Here is a 22,561-nt window from a genome sequence, read left to right as displayed (position 1 = left end):
CAACCTGTGAAAGAGTACCTCATCTAAAAGTGTGCGATATTGACAAAAAAATAAAAGGATATCTCGATATTTTATTTGATTAATAGCAATAATTCGATATTTTGCAGAGTGTGCTATTGTGCTGGCACCTTGAGGACCGTCGTGGACAGCTGGAAATGTTTTTCATATTTTTCATATTCTCTGTGGTGTGGTAGTCAGTTCACAGCAGTGACAGAGATTCATCTTTACCAAAAATTTCAATTGATTTTGACATTTAATTGGCATTGAAAATAAATAAATAAATAATAATATTAATATTTCTGCATGTGTGAATAAATCCAAACACCACTGGGAGAGATTTACGTTTCATTTTCCATGATACCTGACTGACACAGGGGCATCTGGGTAATAGGGATTAAAATTTTAACAATGTCTGGGAGATTCGGTAAATTAATTGCACATCGTTAACACAATTATTACAATATTATTGTATATATATATATATATATATATATATATATATATATATATATATATATATATATATATATATTATCATACACCCCTAACCTCATCTAAATTCATTTCATCTGGATCACTCCAAGGATTCTGGAAGTTTCCTCCTCTCTGCCTCTTCAGTGAGATGACAATGATGTAGAAACCTCTAAGCAGAGTAAAAACAAACAAACAATTAGACAAAGTGTATACCTTAAGCATACACCTGGTATTAGATAAAAAAGGTGTTCCACAATAATCTTTTGGATTCTTTAAAGCAAATAAGCTGAAGATGAAAGTAATAAAACCCTACACCAATGCCTGTTTATGCCTGTTAGGAAGTTGATCCTTGATGGCATAAATAACCAGTAAAAAATATATTCTGCTCATTTTGCTGACATCACACTGCTGAATTTCACAATCAGTAGATGCACTACATTAATGATCCATTATCTGTGTGCTAATGACAGGGTAAAGAAAACTAATGAAAATACTGAGCTCACTATTTTTATTTTTTTCCGCTTTAAGTAGCCTAGTAATGTTCCTAATTTCCATGATAAATAATATAAAACAATAGCAGATATGCATTGCTGTATGTAACAAAGGTGCTTACGGAGCCTCTATTCATTACTGAATAAGGCAGACTGTATTCACATTACTGAAAGAACTATAATAATGTTTCATGTGCATGTCCGGTGTGTTAATTGTGTGTTTCTGACCTGACAGGGACGTGTGTGTGCACCGAGGGCAGCTGCAGTGTGGCCGTGCTCTCAGAGCTGCTCTTCTCCATTAGTTGAGGTTTTCTGAGCAGCAGGTTCGGAGCGGTCATGGCGTCGGCACGGTGCTGCAGGCCCTCACTGCCATCCGCTTTATTACTCAGGAGGAACGTGTAGATCGACTGCGGCTTTAACTCGGTGATCCGCTGCAGCCCGAGACGCCCGTCTACTTCCAGTTTGTGACCATCACCGTATGAGATCTGAGCGATGAGGTACATAAGGATTAGGGCTGATTCAAATATTTAATCGCAAATAATCGCACAATTGTCATCGTGAGTAATCGCAACTTATTCGCACATTTTTGTTCTTAATGTACCTTAAATTAATCCTCTAAATCAACATGTACAAATATGGATGCTTTATGCAAATGTATGTTTATTATTAGTGAAACCGTACTCAACATAGAGGATGAAGACAGAATATTATTGTAAATGTTTTAAAGTAATTATGGTGTTTTATATTACGTAAATCATCAGGAACCTTTGCTTCCACACGGACGGTTTTAAGTGCCGGATGTGTGCATCATGGCGGATTTTGGTGCTCGATTTTAAACTAAAACAAATGTTTAGAGATTAAAAATAATTTTTATGGGTTTTTAAAAAAAAAAAAAAAAAGGATGTCGTGAATGATCGTGTGTTGTGTTAAAGATTTTACATTTTTATATTGTAATTAAAATGGTCAAACAGAAATGTGCACGCATTAGTAAAATTAGTGCTGTTAAAATAAATTTGCGTTATTAACGCGTTAGTTTTGACAGCCCTAATAAGGACATTACAGTTTGACCATACAACACAATAGCTTTTAGAAATTCTAAGCCCTGGTCCCCAAACACACACACACACACACACACACACACACACAATACTTACGATAAAAGTCGAGGGTTTGTTTTGTGCAGTTCGTGGCTCCCAGACAAGCCATACTGAACTCTTCATAGCAGCTTTTACATGGAAGTTCACAGCAAACACTTAAAAAAGAAAAAGAAAAAAATCAGCACTGTTTAGTGTTTTATCACAAATGTGAATCTTACAAAATAATTAGACGGATTGAACTGTGAATGCAGTGTGAATAAAAAGCGCTGAAACAAAGCTAACAGCATGTCTGGCGCTTTATCGGCAGAATGATTTCATCAGAGCAAAATTTGTGTGAACCAGTGTCAGAGTTAAGATCAGATACATTTTTTGTAATATACACAGCTGGAATTGGGTGACCCTCCTTGGAACATGACTTTGGTGGACATCAATAGAAAATGCAAGAAATAAACATATACATACATACTGACAAAAGTTTGTGGACACCTGACCACATGATTTGTAAGTGATTTTAAACATTTAGTCCCCATTAGCTGTTATAATAAATAACTTCACTCTTCTGGGAAGATGTTCTGCAAGATTTTGTGGAGATTTCAGCTACAAGGGTGTTAATAAATTCAGGTACTGATGTAGGTGAGGTGAGGAGGCCTGGAGTACAGACAGCGTTCACATTCCCAAAAATTCCCAAAAAGGTAAAAAGTTGAAGCTCTACAGCAAGACATCTTCCATTTCGAACCATTTAAAGCAGATCTTCATGGCGTTTGCTTTGTGCACAGGAGCATTGTCATGCTGGAACAGGTTTGGTCAAGTGAAGGGAAAATTGGTAACGGTTTGGGGAAGATCCCCATATGACAGGAGATATCAAGAGTCCCAATACTTTTGTTCACAAAGTGTATGTGTATAAATACACACACTTAAGCCAGATAGACATAATAAGAAACACACAGATGTAAATGTAAAAGGTGAGAATGTAATTTCTGTGTACACACACACATACACACACACACACACTGTATGAGTATTTTAGATCTGGTTCGAAGCAGTTATTTCTTCGCTTCCGATGTTACTGTGTAGCGTCACACCAGGCGATGAAGCAGTTATTTTTCACATCTCTTCCTACTGCATTTCAAGGAAAGTTGAGTCCCTTCTGCTTGTAGTCACTTTTGAATGTGTTGAGCTCCTTAGGTCGTTGCTATGGCGACAGGTGTGACCTCGCGGATGTGAGCGACGATGGCGAGCTGACTGTAAGCAGTGTGTGTAGGCACTGGGGAGAAGACATGGGAGAATTTATTATGGATTTTTACCCACAAATATCAGAATGTAATGAATTTTGTAGCGTGTGGGATTCGGTCATATAAATAACATCTTATAACAGGGTCATAAATCACAGAAGCACTTTAGTGCACAATATCATCTACTGGATTGAACTCGTATATCATTTCTTTTGATGGAAGGTGATTGAGTTTATAAACTATAGAGGTCACATGGGTCAAAGAGATTTGTTCAATGATTGTGGCATCATGTGAAAATTGGTGTGTGTGTGTGTGTGTGTGTGTGTGTGTGTGTCAGGTCACACCTGTGATACTGTGAGACTCTTTGATTGCGGGATACCAAACTTCTCTCCTCGGTCAACGTCTTGCATAAGTCACCTAATCCTTCGTGTGGTCGCCTTGACGTTTGTGAATGTGGAGTTCAGAACTCATTGATGATCCTCAGGAAAGCCCCAGGCATTTGGTAAAATAGTAAAATAAAGTATTAACCTCACAAACCTACTCAGGGTATCGAATAGGATAACAGGTTGAAACAAAAAAAGTATTCCTCCTTTCTTCCTCCTCAAAGAATTATTACTAGTATTAATGCAGGTATTCTGGGATGTCAAAGATTGTGTTTTACAGCTTAATTTGTAGCATATTGTCCTCTTTAACCACGGCGTGCTGCTCACAGGTCCTGTGATACAAGAGTCCTCTGTCAACGTGACGGTGAAAACTGTACAGTGGACTGTCCGTGATATACACCTCGTCTTTGTCGTGTTCCATGGCAACGAATCATGTGTTTCCTCAGAATGAAGGGTGGAGCCGAGCTTATCAACATATGGAGCTCACAAAATGTCACTTCCTGGTGGAACATGCTTTAAAGGGATGAGTTTGGATCATGGGTTTTAGAACAAGAATATAACCATGCTGATTCGGAAGGGGAAAAAATGGGAAAAAAACAGAGGCCAGAAGAATGTGTATGGTGATATTACACATCATAAAACATTACACTTAACACAAATATGTCAAGACTATCTCAAGATTCATGTCTCTGCAAAGACAAACAAAAAAAACTCACCATTATCCGCTTTTCCTTTTTTATATATCTGTTATATACATTTCTGACGCTATATTTTTCCTGAGTCAGCAAAATCAGCTTGGCATTGTGTCCCATTGCCAGGAGGCTTTTCTTGTTTCTTTTTAATTCCGCATGTCAAACAGACAAGCCATTAGGAAGACGAAATACCCACTTTGGAAATTTTCTAAGGTCGAGTCGCTATTTTCTGTCTCAGCGACATGTTTTCTAACTGTTCTAACACTCATCACCCGGCTCATGAAGGTCTTAATAATTCACCAGTGAGTTTAATCAGGTGTGTTATAGCAGAGCACAAGGTCTGGGCCTTAATGCTGTAACTCGTACAGATCTAGTATGAGGTCGGTTCTGTTTTTTCAAGTAAAATAGTGATTTACAGTAGCAGTTAAAAGTTTGGAGACACCTTCAGTGGTTTTCTTTATTTTTGTTATTTTCAACATTGCACATTAATACTGAAGACATCCTACCAATAAAAAATCTATTATACTAACAATTGATTTCCCAATAAACAAACTGTAAAAAAAAATAATAATAATTTAATAAAATATTTTTTAGATTGTCCAAATCAGCTACATTAAACGTTAATGTCAGTTTGGCAAACTCATGGCGTTCTCTCATCAGATACACGAGCTGATCACCTGGAAGAGTTTTCAGTTCACAGATTTATGGTTGTCAGGAGGTCATTTGTGACATTTTTTTGCCTTCTTAACAAGATTTAGACCATCAGTTGTCTGGTGCAGAGGAAAGGTGAGCACACAGTCAACAGTCCTATTAGTGCTACTGCAACTACTGTACGAATCCATATTATGCCAAGAAACACTCAGTTAAGTGAACAGAAAAGACTTTCATCTTTTTTTTGTCTTTTCCAAAAGATATCATCGCTTTAAGAAATGAAGGTCAGTCAGTTCAATCTCAGGAGCTTTAAATATATCCCCAAGTGGGATCTCAAAATTATGCTATGATAAAACAGGCTCTTATGGGGACCCAGGAAAGGAAGACCAAGAGCTACCTCTGCTGCAGCATATATGTTTATTAGAATTACCAGACTCAAAAACCGCCTATTGACAAATAAATGCTTCTCGAAGTGACTATCTTATGAATCTGATGAGAGAACGCCATGAGAGAACGGTTGTTGAACACTTTCACATAATTCCATATGTGTTCTTTCATAGTTTGGATGTCATGAGTTAACTCGTAATTAATTGCAACTTAATCGCACATAATCGATTTTAAATCGAAAGTTTTTAATATTCTAATCAACATTGGCATGGACAAATATGGATGCTTAATGCAAATGCTTGATTATTATTAGTGAAATCAAACTCAACATAAGCATGCTTCTAAATGTTTTAAAGTAATTATAGTGTTTTAATTGACGTAAATCATCAGGACACCAAACGGATTTTTTGCTATGTTTCCACACGGACAGTTTTAATTGCCGGATGTGTGCATCATGGCGGTTTTTTTGTGGTTGATTTCAGACTTGGCGCATCAGTAAAACAAATGTTTAATGTTTAAAACATTTTTTTAGAAGAGTTTATTATATTTTTTTGTATCTGAGTAAAGAAAGGACGTTGTAAATAAATGTGTTGCGTTAAAGGATTTAATTTCGCCTCTTTTATATTTCTTTATTTATATTAATAAAAATGATCAAGTAGAAATGCTCGCTGCGTTAATAAAATGTGTGCCGTTAAAATAAATTTGCATTAACACATTTTCTATATATAACTGTGCTCATGTCTGTGTGTCAGGAGTGTGTACTGTACGTACGGGTTTGTGGTGTCTGTACGCTGAGCTCGCTGGTGAAGGCCCCCACGCCGTGTTTACTACGTGCTGCTAACTGAAAGCTGTAGGTGGAGAAGGGCTTCAGATTCTTTAGCACGTAGCTGGAGCTCGGCTCGAACACGATCTTCTACAGGAGAAAAAGAATAGGATTTCAGTGTGTGTGTACGTCTGTGTGTGCATAAATATACAAAGTGTAAAATGCAGGAAACGCATCATGTGTTTTATCTCATTTTTATGTGATCCAGTCTATACTTCAAGACTCCCACACACTTTTCCTTTCAAACATTAAGTGTTAACATCCACATACTCAGTGTTGTTTTTCCCTTTAGTACAAATCCAGACCTGGAAATCACTCAAATTCAATTTCATAATTTTTCATACTTTTTAAAAATGACTTGAAATTTCCATAAAACCGCTAATCAATAATATAGAAGGATCCATGCTATTTAGGAGGAGGTTTTCAGAAACAGCTGTAATCGTTATCGTCTAGACGTTTTGAACCTTCATCAGGCAACTGTATATCTTCAAGAAAATCTCTTTACAGACTTATTGTGTGCAACAAGAGCCAAATTGTGATGGTAAGTGGACCAGGTGAAAGCATCTGATCGTTTTTCTTTTTTCACTTTGACTTTATCATCTCTCCACGAGATCAGTGATTTATTATTATTGGTGGTGTATAATGTGGTGGTGTATAATGAATAAAGCTGACCTGCTCAGGCTGGTCTCCGAGTCTGTATATGAGTTCATATCCTATGATTGCATCGGTGCCGCTGTGAGCCGGTGGCAGCCAGGTGAGCAGGACGCTCGTCTCTGACTTCACCTCTGCTTTCAGCTCTGTGGGCTGAGAAGGAACTGGAAAAACAGACAGAAAAAATGATCTCACATTAACTGCAGACTGTAAAAGCATTCGACGCGTTTATGATTTATGTAAATTACAGAGGTGAAAAAGTACATCTCTATAGTTCTTTACGCAGCTCCACCCAATTCTCAGTAACATCACTTAAAGAAAAAAATTATAAATGAGCACAACCTTCTCGGAATGTCTGCAATTGGAATGTGACTCACTTTCTGCTGCTTTTTTTTGTCCCACATGGACAAATAATTGCACTTCGCACAAAAAAGTTTTCAGGTTATTGCTTGGTTGCGAATCCTTTGTATCGAACATCTACTACAAATGATGTAATAAGATGTAGCTAGTCGAGAAACGCTGGTTTAATTAATGAGCCCCCCTTAAACAAAAGGATTGTAAGTGTTTTCCGGTCTAATGGAATAAATAAACAACAAACATAACTGACTAATTACCAGGGACTTTATATTAATAGTAACACACACACACACACACACACACACACACACACACACTTACCTCCTGTTTTGGCAATGATGTGCAGGTCGCTGGAGAGAGGACCATCTCCCACAGCAGTGAAAGCCAGAACTCTGATGAAATAGGTCTTGTTTGGCGTTAGATTCTGTATTGTCAGAAAATTTGCTCCACGCACCATCTCCTTCTCCCATTGGTTGACGTGCAGTGAAGAATCGGAGGTGTAGTACACCCGATAACCGACCACCTGTCCGTTCGCCTCCTCTGGCTCCTCCCACTGCACCATTGCTGTGGAGACACTAAGCATGCGACCTCTGACCCTGCGCGGCGCCGAGCTCGGGGCTTGCTCTGCCGTCCGCGCTTCTATTGTCGGACTCGGAGGTCCGCGGCCGATCGAATTTACAGCTATGACCCGGAAGTGATAGTGCGAGTAGGGGCTGAGTCCGCCGACGCTGTACCGTGTCGTCGCCACGGCGTCAATCTCTTTAAAAGGGTCACTGGAGGACGCAGGTCTGTGCTGGATGATGTAATAGGAAACAGGAAGTGGGTTCCCGCTGTCCCACATTAAGGTTATGCTGGTGGCTGAACGTTCCATGACAACTGGAGCTCCTGGAGGACTTGGGAGGGCTACAGAGAGAGCAAAGGATCTTTAATATTAACTGCAGTTACAGGGTTGTTGCCGGTTTTACAAAGTCAAATATAAGATTTTTATAACCACATTTTTGAGACCAAATGCAAGACCAAGATCACGAAATAAAAAAAACCACACAAACAAATATGCTGTTAGCAAGCCCTGAATTACCAAGACCTGAATTACTTTTTTTTTCAAGCCAAGTACCGCTAAACTTAAAAAATAAAATAAATCCAGTTTTATGTCTGTGGTAAAGTTCAAGAGAGATTCGCAATATGAGAAAGCTGATTGGTTGTTGCAGGTCGGTCTCATTTTGTAGTCGTAATGTATCGAATTACATTTGGACTAGCGTAAGAAAGAACTACAACACTGCGGGAGCATTTCAATAAGCATTAGAGGTTATGTAACATGGAAATTAAGAACTTTTTAGACCAAGAACAGCTAATATAAAGACTCTTTTTTTAAAGCCAAAAATGTTTATTTCTCAAGACCCTGCGGAAACCCTGAATTAATTTCTACTATGAAGCATGGTGGAGGCAGCATCATGCTGTGAGCCTTACTGCAACTTTTCAATGCAAATAAAGCTGGATTTTTTATTATTATCATTAAAAAATTAACATACACAACAACGCCAGGGGTGTAAAAGGGAATCTAGAATTTATACAATTCTTCCTTTTATTGATTTTTATTTAATAAAACTAAATTTTTGCCAATTTAATCGATTACTCAATTGAATCAATATAATAGTGTTTTGCATTAATTGAATTTATTCTATTTTATTTCTATATATTTTATTTTTAGAAAATATTAGAAAATATTATTTGATATATTATTTTCCCAAAAAAGCATTTTATTTATAATAGTTTTAAAAATGTAAACTGCTGATATTCATTGCGTTTCTTTCCCCAACCGTACGGAAACTGAACCGAACCGTGACTTAAAAGCCGAGGTACGTACCGAACTGTGATTTTTGTGTACCGTTACACCCCTAATAACTACATTTTTAATGATATATTAATATTCCTGATCAGTGTTATTATGATCAATAAGCCTACCTTTGACTGTGATCTGTGCCACGGTTTCAATGACGCCAAGAGTGGACATCGCCACGCAGGTGTAATTGGCTGACTGCCGCACGTCCGTGAGTTCTAGCACGTTCTTTCCGATAGGCATGTCATCCTCTGGAGTCAGGTCCTCCGTTCCAAGCATCCACTTCACATATGGCATGGGAACGCCCACCGCCTGGCATGTGATGTTCACCCCTCCTCCGGGCATCACTTCGTAATCCATAGGCGGCACAGAGAAGCGTGGAGGGATCCGGCGCACTGGTGGAGTGATAACATCAACTCAAATATTGAAGAACTTGTAATCATACTGACATGGATTCAAGCGATATATAACAAGCCATAATTCTAATTAATACATAATAAAATAGTTTTCTCCGTCTTTGACCCATTGCATGTATAAAATGTCATTACTAAGCAGATTGTCCATGCTAATGGGCTTAGACATGCGCAGGAGTAACTTCTAGATAAGAGTAACTTTATTCATATTCTGGATTCGGATTAAATGTGTTCACACGACTTACCATCTCTCAGCTCTGAGGAGAGGAAGAGAAGCGGTGGAAAGGCAGGAAAGAGAAAGAATAACAGCATAGGAAAGAAGAAAAAAAATCAGATCAGAACAGAAAGTATTAGCTTCAGGTGCTGTGCGATTACAATTCAATTCTTAAAGTAACTCAAATACTATACGCAAATTATTTGCTCCGTTCAGTCCATTACAACTACCGTACACACGGAGCACTGTGTTTATATATGTATGTGTTTTATATGTGCATTCTGACATAATATGGCAATTAAATGCACTAAATAGGTTTAGTTTTCACAGATATTCTTAAATGCATATTCAGCAAAAATTGTCAATTTTTGGGAAAAGGAACCAAATTACTTGTACATTTCAAGAGACCCGTCTTATCTGATTACTCAAATTAATGAATGAAATAATCGGAAGAATATTCAATTACTAAAAAAAATCAATAGCTGCAGCCTAAACCAGGGAAGCGTTAACTGGCTCATTAGCACCAGGATGGACTGTGGGGCGAAGGTAAGCCAGTAAATGAAACGTTCTGCTGTAAAAACATGTGTCCTGAATGTTGCATTGCTGCAGAAGTGCATCCTTCATGGCAACGGTATTCCCTAATGTCAGTAGCCTGTTTCAGCAGGATAATACTTCCCGATACACTGCAAAAATCAAGTCAGGAGAGGTTGGAGGATCATGAAAAAAGGTGCTGATTTGGTCTTCAAACTCCCCCCAGATCTCAATACTATTCTTCTGTTGGATGAGCTGGACACACAAATATGACCCACCTCGCAATACAAGATCTGCTGCAAAACTCTAGGTATTACAAAGCCAGAGCTGTTTTAAATGGTAAATTAATCCATGGTGATATCACATCTGATTACAGAGTGATTGACTTTTAAACTGGTGGAAACACTGGTTTTATATCAGTAATCTATTGTTACAGTACATACAAAAACTTCCCAGGTCAAACATAATGTAGGAAATTCCTCCCCAATGACATTTATCACCATTAATGTAGGAGTAGGGCTGCAAAATTCTGGAATTCAAAAAGACTGGAATCTTTCGACTGAAATTAACGGGAATTTAATGGAAAAAACATGGAAATGTACAGAATTGCAATTTGCCCTGCACATTTAACAATCACCTGCACACAGCACACTTACTGCAGGGTAACTGAGGCCACACCCCCTACATGCACTTTGCATAACACACATCATTTTTTGCATCCTGCACACAAAACAATGTAGAAAATTCCCCTCTCTGGGAGTATTTACGTAGATTACATGAATTTAATATGAAATTTATAAAAATATGAATTCCTATAAATTTCCCCCAAATTTTCCAGAAATTCCTGGTATGTCTCCAACTTGGAATATTTCCAAATTTCCCCAGATAAAGTTCCCATGGAAAGTTTCTTGAAATTTACCGGACATTTTCCGCCCCTTTGCAACCCTCCTCAGAAGTAAATCAGGAATGTAATCATTGTGTAAACGCTTCTTGAATGGAATGAAAGATCCTTCATACTGTTCCTGAACTCACCTCTGACGTAAAGGTTAGCGGGTGTCGAGTATCGCGTCCCCTCACTATTCATAGCCACGCACTCGTATTTCCCTTGATCGGTTTCTTCACTCCGATCGATCTGCAGTGCACCTGAACACACACATGCAAACACACACACACACAAGCACATACATAGGATAGGAGAATTTCAAGGTCTGAGTTTTGTTTTTGGAAATTACCCGCTATTATATTGCCTGTTATATTGCCTAGCATCTGTGTGTACGATATTCCTCACACACTCAAAACTAGCATTAATGTGCACGTTTGTGTGTGTGTGTGTGTGTGTGTGTGTGTGTGTGTGTGTGTGTGTACATTAGCACGACAGCGTAAAAAAATATCTAGCTTTCTGACATGTTTAACAGAGGATCACCTTCGCAGCAGCAATAAAATGCTGGTTTGTGTGTAGGAGAAAAAAGAGGTGCTGTTTTGCAATTAAACAGAACATCAGAAGAAAAAAAAATCAAGATTTTGAATCCAATCCTTTTTTTTTTTTTTTACAAATAGATGCACAAAGAGCACAAAGAAAATACCCGATAAAGTATCACAGCTAAAGCATTATGTGCACCTCTAAGTAGGAAAAAAAGAAAAAGACAAAAGACGTTGCATCAGAGAGATGAAGTTTGTGGAAGGAAAAACAGACAGTGTCCAAGAGGAAAACTGCTGAAACATGAAATGAGGCTTCATTAGAAAAGATGAAGGGAATCCACAGAGGGATTGGAAGAGTGGGGGAGAAAAACAGATACCAAGATTAAAAAAAAAAAAAAACGGTCAAAATGCAGTCAAGAGGTTCATGGATTCATTGCTTAATCTTCATATTAAACTGTTTCTATCTAACACATGAATCAGTGCTAAATATAAAAAATGAGTCATATATCTAAAAAAAAATCTAATCCAGGTTAATCAGGATAATAGTCATGTACATTATAATAGATACAAGCCCTAAAATCTGACAATGAAAACTAAAATGTGATGGTCAGATAGATAATTATGCGAGACAGAAGAGAAGTGAGGGAGAGAGGAAGACAGAAGAACAGTTAACAGGTGGGTGAATGGGGTGGTTAGATTTAGACTCTTACCTCTGATTGGTGTACCCCCTGGATGGGTGAGAATGAACGCAGATGAGAGATTAAAGAAAAGAGTTAGTGCAGCGAGAGAGAGGTAGAGAGAAAAAGAGAGAGAGAGAAAAGAAAGAACGAGAAAGAAAAAGAAAGGGCATGTAATTCTTCTTGTCTTAAGTGCTAAATGGGTCAGTATTAACATAATCCCTACACTGCCATATGAGAGTTTGCATATCTGCATGACAGGACGTGATAATCAGGGGATGGGGGGAGCAAGAAGCAAGTCCCTTCCTGGGAATTCCCACAGTAATAGATGAGGCTTAACACTCAAGACAGGCAGATTCACACCCACATGGGAGAGGGGCTAAAACGAGGAAGCCTCGGGTTCGAGGGAGAATCCACTGGAACATTCAGCAATTAAAAAAAAAAAAAAAAAAAAGCAATAAAGTTTCAGCAAGCTAGACAGGGACAAAAAAAGAGAGAGAGAGAGAAAGAGGGAGAGAGGAGAGAAAGAGGATAGACGAAGGTATTCTGATGGTAAGAGGTGAGCCTCTAAGTGAGACAGTTAGGGAAAGTGAGAGTGACACAAGTTTAGTAGCACATGTGAGGGGGTAGCACTCGGGTGGAAATGACTACCTCTAAGTGATGGGGGTGTGTATTCACAGCGCATAGGGTGTGGTTTTATGTGCGTGTCCAAAGGAGGTGTGTATATATATATATTTTATATCTCTGTGGGTACAAGCCAAATCAAACGGTCATCATGCAGTTTAAGGAAACTACAGTAGGTGTGTGTGTGTGTGTGTGTGTGTGTGTGTGTGTGTGTGTGTGTGTGTGCGTGTCATCGTAGCAATGTGTATGTTTGTGCCTTAAAGTAACGGACTTACCAAAGGACTCTGTCGATCAAAACATAGAGAGAGAGACATTACATGCATCACTTTCACAGGAAAAACAGTGTGTATGAGATTGTGTGTGTGAGTGCGTGTGTGTGTGTGTGTTTTGTTTTTTAAATAATACCAGTATACAAGCAACAATAACTTTCATTCAGAACCAGATATATACATACTCGAGATTTCATATTTAATAATCTTTAGCTATTTAGATTTTTTTTTTGCCTTCGAACATTTTTTCCCAAAATATTTGGTTGCCTACAAAATGTGAAAAATGACAGAAAAACCATGACCTTTATGTCATTTGTTTTTGCAAAAAACCCGATACCTTGTAGGTCCCAGGGTCAGATTTCTTTTCCAACATTAAAAGGAAATTCCTAATACAGAATCTACTTTTAAAATTGATGTTATAGACAATGAATCAATAATATTCCATTCAGCAGCAATGAAATATAAACTGAATTATACACACTTACGTTTATACACTTCACAGATTTCTACATCGTATTTATTAATTATTTATTCCCCCAAAAAATCTGTACTAAGACTTAGAATGTGCAATACCTTTAGATTTGAAAGGGCAATACTTTAATATTTAGGCGGATCGCTTGTGTTTACAATTTAAATACTTCATTCGATTTTTAATAAGGACCATGAGGACTGACACTAATGTCATTGTATCCTGTGCAATGTCAAAAGTTTAGTTGTGAGAAACGTAATAGTTTTCTCTTCCATGCTGTACTTTGTACCTGCCTGAACCTCTACACACGTTCTACTGCCCATGAGAAATTGTAGGGGAAAAAAAAAAAAAACCTGACACATGATTACATAAAACATGCTGCTGGTTAATGCTGAACATTCTATCCAAACACTTGCTTTATCACTGCCAAGAGTTAAGCCGAGTCTAAATCCAGGCCGTACCTGAGCGCAGCTGTTTGATTCGTCCGTGAGTTTGGGTGTCGATGGGAAGAAAGTCTTTAAACCATGTGATCTCTGGGTCAGGAGTTCCGCTGGCTGCACACAGCATGGTGGCTGTGCGAGAACGTTCCACCACCTTAAGCTGAGGACCCATGTCTATAGACGGGAAGCCAGGAGGAAGCTGGTCCTCTGTATTATTAGACAGATAGAATACACATTAGGAAGGGCGCAACGATTTTTTCATTCGAATTTATGTTTTAAATCAGATACATTGTCAGTGCACCAATGACAGAATAATAATGACCACATGATTAAACGCTCACGTGTTAAAGCTTTCTCTGAAGTAATGTCATGTAGACATAGTGTCTAATAGAGGCTCTTCACGTCAGAATGGCCTTGTGCCACAGAAAGGTACTAACGTTTCCTCTGCGGTTTGGAAATGGTTTCGGATTTAAGAGATCAAATGCAAAACATGCTGAAAGTCCATTCCAACTGGTAGTGGCAGCAGCATTAATTTATTCCAGCACTTCAAGCTGAATGGAAAGAATGCATAAAGCTAAATGAATGTTTATAACACTACTGGTTTGAATTTGCTTGATTGATTTTTTTTAAGTTGACTGAAATTGGTTGGTTAAAATGGACTTTTGGTCAATTGCAGGAAATAAACAAGCAGCATTTTTTTGGGCAAAAATAACTAAAAGCACAGAAATTACTGAATGGTACAGAGGTGGTAAAACATCTGAATCCTTCAAACAAAGAGCAAAGCTGCCTAAAGCTGCTGTTCTACAAACCTCTGTATAAACAAAAGTGCTTTGAACTTTTTCCTCTGCTGGAGATCCTCCGGGGGAAATGACCCCCCCCCGGAATTCATCTGGAGTAGCGGAGAAGGCCGAATAAAAAAAAACATGAATAAAAGCGAGTGCTTACCGCGCAGCACCGTGAGCCGGGTGGAGGCGCTGATCTCGCCGACGTCGTTAGACGCCACACACTCGTATATCGCTTCATCACGTGGGGTCCGCAACGGCTGCACGCGCAAGACCGAGCCGGAGCCGTCCTCAAACTCAATCGTCTGTACAGACAGAAGGTAAAGTGCAGCATGAGAGAAGAAGAATCGTGGATGTGTGAAAGAAAAAGGGAGAGAGGGAAGATCAACTGCACACGTGAAAGAAGAAAACTGAGGCGAGAGAAAGGATGACATGCACAGAGAAGGTGTTAAACACTGATACCACTGACCTCAATCTTTCACATGAGACCTGTTATATAGTTTCCTGTTAACTGATTCCCCAGAGAAGATTAGAGAGATGTGTGTGTAGAGAATCAGGGGTGTAACGGTACACACAAAATTCACGTTTCGGTACAGTTACAGTGTGTGTACTTGTGTGTGTGTGTGTGTGTGTGTGTGTGCGTGTGTGCGTTATTGGTTCTACTATAATAAATCGTTTTCATTGTGACAGTCAGGTCCTTAAAAGATCCTTTACACTCCCAACCAGGACCACTTTATTAGGAACACCTGCACATATTGAATTTTCTAAAGATATGATCTACTTAAATGTTCTACCTATTTCAGCATACTTTAACAAATGTCTTCATTCCTTCATTCCTCCCTTCATTCACTCCCTCGTATCATATTTCCGGTACAGAATGCGCTCAAAAATTAGAGGAGGAAACTAAACCAATTTGCAGTCTGACCTCTTGATATGTTCCTGAGGGAACCGAAGCAAAAGCCCAGGCTGAAATAGTTCTGTAGGAATACGTGTAGCGTTAAACTCCTAATAGAGATTCTCAGTCCATTAGTGCTGATTAAGCAAATTCAACTATTATTCCCATACAGGGTCAAAAAGATTCCCTAAAAAATCATATTTAGATATAGCCTGGCCCTATTGACACTGTGTGTGCGTGTGTGTGCGTGTGTGTGCGTGTGTGTGTATGTGTGTGTGTGTGTGTGTGTGTGTGTGGGGGGGAGAAACAGATGTCAGCAGGTACCTTTAGGCTTATCTCAGGCAGTCAATATGAGTGTCTGTTTGTACGAATTCAATTCCAGAGTCCTGATTTACTGTGTGTGTGTGTGTGTGTGTGTGTGTGTGTTCACCTCAAATCTCTGGTTGGTGACTTTCTTGCCATTTCTGCTCCAGGAGATTCGAGGTTGTGGGTCTCCTGTTGCCTGGCACATAAACGAGGCCACCCCACCCTGCACGCCTGTTTGGTCAGTGGGTGTACGGGTAAAACGAGGTGGACCTGAAATGGAGAAAGTGAGATCGAGATGTTTCACGGTCAATCATAAAAAAACAAAAAACTATGGCTGTATTAAATACAAACTCACAAGTGTATAATGTCTGGGATCTGTCGTCGGCACAACTTTTATTTAAAAAGCCTTCGTTTAAACCTGTTTCATCACTGAAAGAGCGTGACTGTTTCTTGGTTATCACAACCGGCACAGGAGAATTCGACTCACTATCACGGTTTAAGATCAAAGCTCCCCGTTTAAAAGCGGAAAATCTGCTCGGACCATATGCACTCGAGCAGCTTCCCTCGCTCCCTGGCGCAGGTATTAATCGGGTGAGTGGAGGAAGAGCGTGGCACAGTGGTCTCTCAGTGCACTAATCCCCTTACTGCTCCTCTGATCAAGAACAAAGGCATTTTAGCACAATGCATGTGAGGTGTGTGTGTGTGTGTGTGTGTGTGTGTGTGTGTGTGTGTGTGTGTGTGTGTGTTTTCACCAGATAAAATCGTGACATCCTGTTTACACGGCGTGAATTTGCATAAATGATTTATTCCTGAAAAAACACCCACGAATTCCAGGCTTTTGAACGAGGAGATGACGTATCATTCGAAAGAGCCAGTGATGTGATGCTGATCATGTATCGAAGAAGAACAAAGTCTTTCAGAGCAGTAAATGTAAAAGTGGTTATGGTTCACCAATCGGGTCAAATTGCTCTAAAATGAGGTCTGTGTGTAATAGCAGGATTTGAAGGGATGCTGGAACGTTCGCTAGAACTCTTATATCACAATGACCCCCCTTTATTAGGGGGTTTGTTTGCTTTCACCCACAGATCAGTTCGACTTTTATTAAAACACAAATAACAAAAATCAGTGCTCGGTTCACCTACAGCTCATGACATCACTTCCTGTATCTGGATTGAACGATTTTCTCAGCGCAATCAAATTGTGTTAGAGTTCGTTCGGAAGCGGCCCGAGACCACCTCGCTCAGACCGCGCTCTCGATTGATTTGTTCCACACAGGAGTGTGATTGCTGTGTTCTCACCTCCCTAAAGAACTGCACCGGGGTGGAGGAAACGCACGCACGAGAGTGTGTGTGTGTGTGTTGGAGATATATTGAAAGAAAGAAAGAGAGACTGACTTTGAGTGTGTGTGACTGGCAGCACACTCAGCAGCATTGGCAGAACCAGCTGGATGGCGGCTTTGCAGATCATGTGACCTCTGGCCATCCTCTCATTGGCTCGTCTCATCTGAATCACCAAGCTCTACAGACGCTCATAACCTAAAAAAAACAAAAAACAAACAAACAAAAAAAAACTCATTAGATCATTCATACGCTCAGAGATTTCACAATGTCACTATTTAAAGATCCGTGTGTCCTGAGGCAGGCGGCATTCGATAAAGAATCTACAGCATGACAATGTTCCACTGCAGTGACATAAATAAAAAGAACGACAAAACGTTGTTTATGGCGAAAACAGCACACAGAACTTTGTCGACTCTTGAAAGCTCAGAGCAACATTAAACATCTGTTCTGATTCCAGTTTCCAAACGACTGCTACTTTCTCCAGCTAGTGCGTTACATCATTTATATAGAAACCAGGCGGTACAGAAAACAATTCGAGGTGGCTCGTTCTGATAGATTTCAAGCCTTGGGGAAGTTCTTAAAACGGCTTGGTTACAGGAAACGAGACAGATGCCAGGCTCTTTCTGCAGCTTCGCACTGCGGCACGCCAAGATCTGATGCTGAGGTTGTCTGAAAAGAGGCTGATTGACTAAATTGGGTTGAGTGTTAGATTAGGAGTGGAACTTCAGCAGGAGCACGACCTTGAGTTTTGCTGCTATTGATTCGAATGATTAATTGACAGCAGGCTCTGCTGTGTTTTATTATCCAGCAACTGCACCCCCAAATGGGGGAAAGGGGCGTAAATTTTATCGCCGTCTTTTTCAGCTCGTTGCTGGCGGCTGTTTCTAGAACACTTTTATGGGACTGCGTACTGCCTCTGTTGTGAAAAATCCAGGCGCAAAGCACAAAGAGCTGAAAGTGTTATGTATTGAAAGCATACAAGAAACACAGTGAAAGTGGGAAATACGGTCTTATGTGACTGTTCAAACAGAACTGTTCCTGCAAGACAACTGAGCGAGAGAGAGAGAGAGAGAGAGAGAGAGAGAGAGAGAGAAAGGTGAGTAACTAAGTGAAGTTGCATTAAATATGGATTGTGGGCTTGGGGAATCGCCATGGTAACTCTTCTCACATGAGCAACTCGATTGTCACATCACATCAGCATGATGCGCATTGCCTCCCTCTCCTTCTATTCATTTTTCATTCCTTTTCTGCTTTCTGTCCATTCCCTCGCTTTAACTATGACGAGAGAAGGCAGACTACACGTGTCATTTCCTGTAGGGATTTACACAGGAAAAGCCTGGATAAAAGAGGGGTGGGCCACTTTATATATATATATATATATATATATATATATACACACACAGAGAAAGATAATGTAGCTGTCAAGTGTGTTAAAACTAGGTCTCTCTCTCACACACACACACCTTATTTGAAAACCACATACCAGCTTAATTCAATCCTCAAATTGCATACACACACACACACAAGCGCACTAACTGCTCTCTCATTTAAGACCTGACTCATCCTCTGTGTGTGTGTGTGTGTGTGTGTGTGTGTGTGTGTGTGTGTGTGTGTGTGATTTCACAATAATAAAGCATTACTTTTTACTGTGACATTTAGGTCCTTAAAAACTCCCAACCAGGACCACTTTATTAGGAACACCTGCACACCTGGTCTGCCACGCAACCGTCCAATCAGCCAATCACGTTCCACCAGCAGAGCAATGCATAGAATCATGCAGCGTGTAAGAATGCACAAATATTTACATTTATGGCATTTGGCAAAGGCCCTTATTCAGAGCGACTTACATACGTCTTATTCATACAACTGAGCAAAGGAGTGGTTAAGGGCCTTGCTCAGGGGCCCTGGAGTGGCAGCTTGGTAAGGCTGAGATTTGAACTCATGACCTTCAGATCCAAAGTCCAATGCCTTAAACCAAGGATCTCCAAACTGCATATTTGGTACGGCCCTCTGAACAATGCCAAAGACCTATTTTTAAAATGTAATTTTGATATGCTTTATTTCTATTTGATAATAAATGTTGGCTTTCAAACTAAAATTTCCCTTAGTTATTAATCGAGGTCAAGGGACTGATAGTTGATAGATGGAACTATCGGCAAAAATAGCGGCCTCTAGAGGCAAATCCTTGACACTGGGTGCTGTTTGTTTCTGCGCACTGTATTATATTTGTTAATGAATATATTCATATTTATTTCATTTAGCACATTTTCATGATTCAATACTTTTTTTTTGTAATAAATTTCAGTACTGTTTTACATTAAATGTTTTTATGTTTTTTATCTAGTATCCATTTTGAAACTTTGTGGATGATTAATCGTTTATGGGTACGATTCACTCACCGACCATATGCAGAAGTAAATGTTGTGATTTCAATAGCAATGAATATGAAAAATGTCATATGTGACCTTGGTTTTCAGATTTTCACACACACAGAATGGAAAGGACAAACTTCGAGCTAACAGGAAAACTATGGTCGATTGCATATCTCAATAAACACTCTTTACAAGTGTGGTAAGCAGAAGCGCATGTCAGAATCGTATTCGGTTCGAACAGCAAAAGTCCACATCTGGTTCTGTCTGTTAACAACAAGATTTGCATTTATCCGGAGCTACTTACATTTATCTCATTGGTACAACTGAGCAGCTATGGGGATTAGCAGCTTGCTTAGGAGCCCAAGAACGTGAGCTTGGTGTGATTAGGATTTAAACTCACAACCTTAAGATCCAAAGTCCAATGCTTTAACCACTAAACCATCATCTTCCCCCACACAAGAAGCAGAGCTAATGGTGGGAACGGAGTTGCCTAAAGTGGGCAGTACATGACTGGGAAGAATAAAGTGTATTTGATTTTCTTTAGTGGCTGATTTGTGCCTTTAGAGATGCTTGATTAAAAGGTGAGTAAGAGAGTGAGTGTGTCTCTTTCCTTCAATGCTAGCATGCTAATTATGGCTGGTAATTACTAATTACTGCTAGCTACTAGCATCCAATTGTAATAAAAAAAGCAGACAGGCTGCTGCATTAGTAGTCAGCTGGTGTAAGTTCACAGTCTAGCCGCAGTCTGTCGGAGCAGATCCTAATATTAGCGTGATGTCGACAGAGCTCATGATTATCTCCACACACAACCATCACCAACAGAAAGCATCACTGCTTAGAAATTAGCACCATGGACAGAGACACTGAGCTGCTCTATTAAAACAAAATGTATTGGTCGGAGCTGTAGGTGCAAAACGAGCTTTCATGCGGATTTTCGAGCCAAAACAACCTCAAACATCTTACGCTGCAGAATGTGCGTCAAGGTAACATAAATGGATATTTTTACTTGACAAGTGTCAACACTTTTTAACAATTGCACCCTGCAGAGGAGCTGCACACAACTTGCTCTTCTTCCTTTTCATAGATGCTCCACAGGACGTTCTCGTGCGTGAGAGCTGCCATGAGTCTATATTTAGAGTTTCACCTACAGTAGAGTGTATAGAAGTTGGGAAGCAAAAACTGCTCTCTATAAATATTTTATTTTAGACATATATTTGATTTAAGTGTTGAAATAGAATTGTACAGTAGGTTTAGAGCATTTCCACATCTTTAGGGCAATGGTGCACATGGGTGGGTGTAATATTACCAGCTGTGAAGTCTGGCAGAGGCAAGCTCAAAAACTCGACTTCTAAATTACTTCCTATGAAGCTTTAAAAATATATGCAATGTCCACAGGGTTTTATTGTTGACCAACTGATCAAGTGTCTAAGTGCAAAGGAAAATAAATAAATACAGCGTTATGGTCAGTGTTACGATCTTCAAGAACATTTTCGTCAAGAAAAGCATCCCGTGTTTAGCCGTTTATGGATAAATCTGTCAGTGGCATCAATAATAAATATGCTTTACTGATGCTTAATATATACTGAATCCACAGTTATAAAAAAAAAGTGACATAATGAAGATACAGATATATTACACACACTTTCACAGATAAAGGACAGTATAGGATACTTCTATTTTGGACTGAAATCACAGTACCAACAGTGGGACAATAGCGAGTAACTTAGCAACAAGGTAATTTTAATCCAGTATAACATCTGAATATTATCCGAGTCATTAACAGATACTGCTACACTTTATACAGAACACAAAGCCATGCTGATTTGACCGCATGCCATAAACAGGGATGAAACGTGTAAGTGAGAAGTTAAAGTACAGACCAAAGCCCTGAGACCGAAAACGACCAGCTGTCTGCATAACGCGGCTCATCATCCCGACTACAATTCCACACTGTATAGAATTGATGATATCTTTAGCGTAGTAACTGTCTGGGCTTCGCAAGTGCCACTGTACAGCACACAGCATTTTACAACAATGGATAACGTTAATGCTTATTTGCTGCAAGTCAGACCTGCATCTAAAAATGTGTGGTTGTGGAGATTTGTCTGTCTGTCTATCAATCAATCAATCGTATGCTCAAAGGTTGGTGAACACCTGACCATAAGATTCGATTTGTGCTTTTTGAACAGCCCATTTCACATTCAGTTTCCATTAGCTGTTAATATAATCTCCACTCGTCTGGAAAGATGTTCCAGTGGATCTGCGCTCCTTCAGATGGTGAGGTGAGGAGGCCAGGGTTGCAGTCAGTGTTCCAATTTATACCGGAGGTGTTCATTAGGGTTGAGGTCAAAGCTCTAAAGCGGGCCAATCAATACCTTCCACTTCAACCCATGTAAAGCATATCTGCATGGAGCCGGCGTTGTGCACAGCAGTGATGGATAAAATACACAAAGCAGATACTAAAGCAGATACACTCTAAAATATGACTCGAGTAAAAGTCCCTTTAAACTTTCACTTGAGCAAAAGAACAAAGGTTTTTGCGTTTAAATGTAGTTAAGTATCCAAAGTATTATGATTTATTACGGCTATAATGTTATTATTATTTTTATCACAAGACTCTTTGCTTACTCATCTTAGTTTACGTAAAAGACACAAATGTTACTATTAGCACATCAATCTATTAATAACATAACATTAAACACTGATATCTATTACAATTATCATGAGCCCAAAAC

At 39.3% G+C, this 22,561-nt stretch overlaps 1 protein-coding gene across 1 annotated transcript in view; it reads right to left on the bottom strand.

The window, feature by feature from the left end:
* The window catches only part of ptprdb (protein tyrosine phosphatase receptor type Db), a 78,030-nt gene that overhangs the window by 16,639 nt on the left and 38,830 nt on the right, over positions 1-22,561 (bottom strand). Inside the window, 15 exon segments of the mRNA XM_046842952.1 lie at positions 550-643; positions 1,194-1,450; positions 2,120-2,217; positions 6,179-6,320; positions 6,903-7,045; positions 7,560-8,141; positions 9,201-9,470; positions 9,734-9,745; positions 11,266-11,376; positions 12,363-12,380; positions 13,229-13,237; positions 14,153-14,338; positions 15,077-15,218; positions 16,239-16,384; positions 17,509-17,649. Of these exon segments, the coding sequence (XP_046698908.1) occupies positions 550-643; positions 1,194-1,450; positions 2,120-2,217; positions 6,179-6,320; positions 6,903-7,045; positions 7,560-8,141; positions 9,201-9,470; positions 9,734-9,745; positions 11,266-11,376; positions 12,363-12,380; positions 13,229-13,237; positions 14,153-14,338; positions 15,077-15,218; positions 16,239-16,384; positions 17,509-17,617 (2,319 nt within the window). The 5' untranslated portion in view covers positions 17,618-17,649.

This window comes from Silurus meridionalis, chromosome 28 (assembly GCF_014805685.1).
Source record: "Silurus meridionalis isolate SWU-2019-XX chromosome 28, ASM1480568v1, whole genome shotgun sequence".
NCBI classification, from domain to species: Eukaryota; Metazoa; Chordata; class Actinopteri; order Siluriformes; family Siluridae; genus Silurus; species Silurus meridionalis.
This window is presented reverse-complemented; position numbering and strand designations above follow the sequence as displayed.